This window comes from Emiliania huxleyi, assembly GCF_000372725.1.
Source record: "Emiliania huxleyi CCMP1516 unplaced genomic scaffold EMIHUscaffold_22, whole genome shotgun sequence".
NCBI classification, from domain to species: Eukaryota; Haptophyta; order Isochrysidales; family Noelaerhabdaceae; genus Emiliania; species Emiliania huxleyi.
In genome coordinates this window covers 370182-373405 of record NW_005200417.1, presented here as the reverse complement: position 1 = coordinate 373405, position 3224 = coordinate 370182, and the positions used below count along the sequence as shown (strand labels likewise).

The 3224-nt window shown below is 67.6% G+C and overlaps 2 protein-coding genes across 2 annotated transcripts in view; one reads left to right on the top strand and one right to left on the bottom strand.

The window, feature by feature from the left end:
* EMIHUDRAFT_41348 (hypothetical protein) overlaps positions 1-2214 on the top strand; it is a gene marked incomplete at both ends in the record, with an annotated part of 2584 nt that extends 370 nt beyond the window's left edge. Inside the window, 6 exons of the mRNA XM_005780118.1 lie at positions 113-355; positions 577-1020; positions 1363-1551; positions 1626-1703; positions 1782-1916; positions 1987-2214. Of these exons, the coding sequence (XP_005780175.1) occupies positions 113-355; positions 577-1020; positions 1363-1551; positions 1626-1703; positions 1782-1916; positions 1987-2214 (1317 nt within the window). The remainder of the gene's footprint in view (positions 1-112; positions 356-576; positions 1021-1362; positions 1552-1625; positions 1704-1781; positions 1917-1986) is intronic.
* Positions 2215-2605: 391 nt separating this feature from the next.
* EMIHUDRAFT_204692 (phenylalanine tRNA synthtetase) overlaps positions 2606-3224 on the bottom strand; it is a gene marked incomplete at both ends in the record, with an annotated part of 1819 nt that continues 1200 nt past the window's right edge. Inside the window, 2 exons of the mRNA XM_005780117.1 lie at positions 2606-2774; positions 2957-3103. Of these exons, the coding sequence (XP_005780174.1) occupies positions 2606-2774; positions 2957-3103 (316 nt within the window). The remainder of the gene's footprint in view (positions 2775-2956; positions 3104-3224) is intronic.

Genomic DNA, 3224 nt, shown 5'->3' with positions numbered 1-3224 from the left:
GGCCGAGAGATGGCCGAGAGATGGCCGAGAGATGGCTGGCCGAGAGATGGCCGAGTGATGGCCGAGAGATGGCCGAGAAAGGAGAGAGATGGCCGAATGATGGCTGGCCGAGAGATGTGACGGCACGCCTCTCGAGTTGCTCTTCACACCTCGCCCTCTACACCTCGCCCTCTACACCTCGCCCTCTACACCTCGCCCTCTTCACACCTCCCCACGCCCCGCCCAGGTGCTCGAGCGGCTCGACCTCATCGGCGCAGACGCGGCCGAGCAGCGCGCCCTCGCCCTGCTGCGCAACCTCGGCTTCTCGGCCGAGCTGCGAGCGAGGCCGATGGCTGCTCTCTCGGGCGGGTGGAGGGTGAGTGAGGGCACCTGCACTCGCCGCCCGCCTGCTCGCCCCCCAACCCCCCCCCCCCTTCAGCTCCACGCTCACCCTCACCGTCATCCTCACCCTCACCCTCACCTCCACCCTCACCCTCACCCTCATCCTCACCCTCACCCTCACCCTCACCCTCACCCCTCCCTCACCCTCACCTCCACCCTCACCCTCACCCTCACCCTCACCCTCACCCCTCCCAGGTGAGGACCTGCCTCGCCGCCGCCATCTTCGCCAAGCCCGACGTGCTGATGCTCGACGAGCCGACCAACCACCTCTCGATCGGCGCCGTACTCTGGCTCATGCGCGAGCTCACCACCAGCCCCGCCTGGAGCGAGCGGATCGTCGTCGTCGTCTCGCATGACCGAGTCTTCCTCGACGCCGTCGCCACCGACGTCCTCCACCTCTCCGCAGCCGCACGCCGGCTGACCCAGTCGCACGGCAACTACGCTACGTGGGCAAAGCGGCGGGAGCAGCAGCAAAAGACCTTCGAGAGGGCGACCGCACTGCGCGCAGAGCAGGCGCCGCCACACACACCGCCCCGGCCAGCCCCCGCACCCCGCCCCGCCCTGACCGCCCCGCTGCCCTGCCGCGCGCGTCCACCGGCGGCGAGCTTCCCTCGCGCCTCAGGTCGCCAAGCTCAAGACGTACGCCAACCACGGCTTCAAGTACGGAGGCTCCGACGTCTCGCGCCAGAAGATGAAGGAGCGGCAGGCAAAGAAGCTCAGCTCACTCAGGTCGTTGTTGATTCTGTTCTGGAGTAATCATGCTTCTTTTCCCAGGCCGAGAAGCTCGAGGCGGCGCAGGAGCTCTCGACGGCGACGCTGCGCGGCGCTGCTTCACCGGCCCTCCTCGCCAGCCCTCCTCGCGCGTGTCCTCGCGTAGGCGGAGCTCGAGGACGTGTCGTGGACGTGTCGTGGACGTGTCATGCTCATGTCCTGTTGACGCTCGCGTAGGCGGAGCTCGAGGACGAGGCTGCGGCGCTGCAGGAGGACCACGAGCTGCCGCTCTCGCTCCAGGCGGGGGGGGAGATCTCCGGCCCCCTGGTGCAGCTGCGCGGGGTCGCATTCGGATACTCGGCCGCGGGCGAGCAGCTCTTCTCGGGCGCCGAACTCGGGGTCGACGCGACTTCGCGGATCGTGCTGCTCGGCGAGAACGGCAACGGAAAGACCACGCCCGTCCAAGCTGCTGCTGGGCAGCCTCGCCACACACGCTCCTCTTGATTGCGCCATTCTGTCTTAGGCTCGTCAAGCTGCTGCTGGGCGACCTCGCCCCGACGGCAGGCGAGGTGGTGCGCAATGGTGGTGCGCGGATTGGGCTCGTCAACCAGGTCTGCGAGGCGGCGTGGGAGAGAGGCCCGTGCGCGAGCCGTGCACCTCCAACTCCCTTGCTGCCCGCCCCGCCACAGCACCACGCCGACCAGATCGACCTCACGCTCACGCCGCTCCAGTTCCTGATGGACCGCTTCCCGGGCGACGGCTCGTACGCGCACGAGCAGGCGCTGCGCTCGCGCCGGCACGGTAGTCGCCAGCGTCCTCCTCCCGTGACCCCACCTCGCGCACGAGCAGGCGCTCCGCTCGCACCTCGCCACGTGCGGTGTGCTCGAGAAGCAGCAAGCCGTGCCCTCCTCGGCGCTGAGCGGAGGGCAGCGCTCGCGTGTCGCCCTCGCCGCCGTCTCGTACGCAGCGCCGCACGTCCTCGTCCTCGACGAGCCGACAAACAACCTCGACCTCGAATCGATCGCCGCGCTGGCGGACTGCGTCACCGCCTTCAAGGGAGGCGTGGTGCTGGTGTCTCACGACCAGTATTTTGTCTCGCGCGTCGCAAACGAGGTTTGGGTGGTCGAGGGTGGGCAGGTGAAGCGGGCCGCGTCGTTTGACGCCTTTCGCAAGCAGCAGCTGACCAAGCTTCAGCCCGTTGACTGATTGATGTATGTGTGTCCGCGCTGGTACCTCTTCGTAGAATATTTCTCGTGTGTGTAATTTCACGTCGACGTGGGGGACGGGAGACGGAGTCGGAGAGAGCGGCCCAGGCGCCCCACAGCCGGGGCCGCGCCGGGCGCCCGCCGCCCAGGTGCCGGTGCACACTCTTGTTGTGTGCGGAACCGCACGGAAGGCGAGCTCGATCTAGTTGAGCGGCAGATTGCTGCCGAAACTTTCTATTTCTAAGAAGAAAATCGACCACCCGGTCCATATATGCGCGGCAAGGGAGCGGCGCGGCTGTTCCCAGGAGCTAGCGGAGCTCGACAGAGAGGGTGGACGCAGCCTGCTTGCGCAGCTCCTCCTGCAGGCCGTTGATCTCCTCGTCGGTGAGCGACCGGTCCATCGAGCGGTAGGTGATGCGATAGCAGTGCGAGGTGAGGCCCTTTTTGGGGTGCGTGAAGGAGTCGACCAGGTCGATCCTCTCGATGAGCTCGCCTGGCGGCGGCGGGCGGGCCGGCGGTGGGTGGAGGGGGCGGGACGGCATGCGGCGCGCGGGCAGCCCCGCGCGCCAGCGACGCCGCGGCCGAGCTCGAAGAAGTCGTTAGGCTCGAAGCCCTCCTCGGGCAGCCAGAAGGAGATGTCCTTGAAGCAGGGCGGGTACTTGGAGTAGGGCTTGAACTTTGTGAGCTGGCCCGCCTTGAACTGGGAGGTGAACCGCTCGTCGCCCGTCCAGAAGAGGCGGATGTCGGGGATCTCGAAGAGAACCATCGCCAGCCGCTCGAGGCCGAGCCCGAAGGCCCAGCCGTGCCTGTTCACAGCCAGAGGTGTGAAGAGACGCTGTTCACAGCTCGAGGCCGAGCCCGAAGGCCCAGCCGTGCCGGTGCGACAAGTCGCAGTTGGAGAGGACGCCCGAGTGGATGACGCCGCAG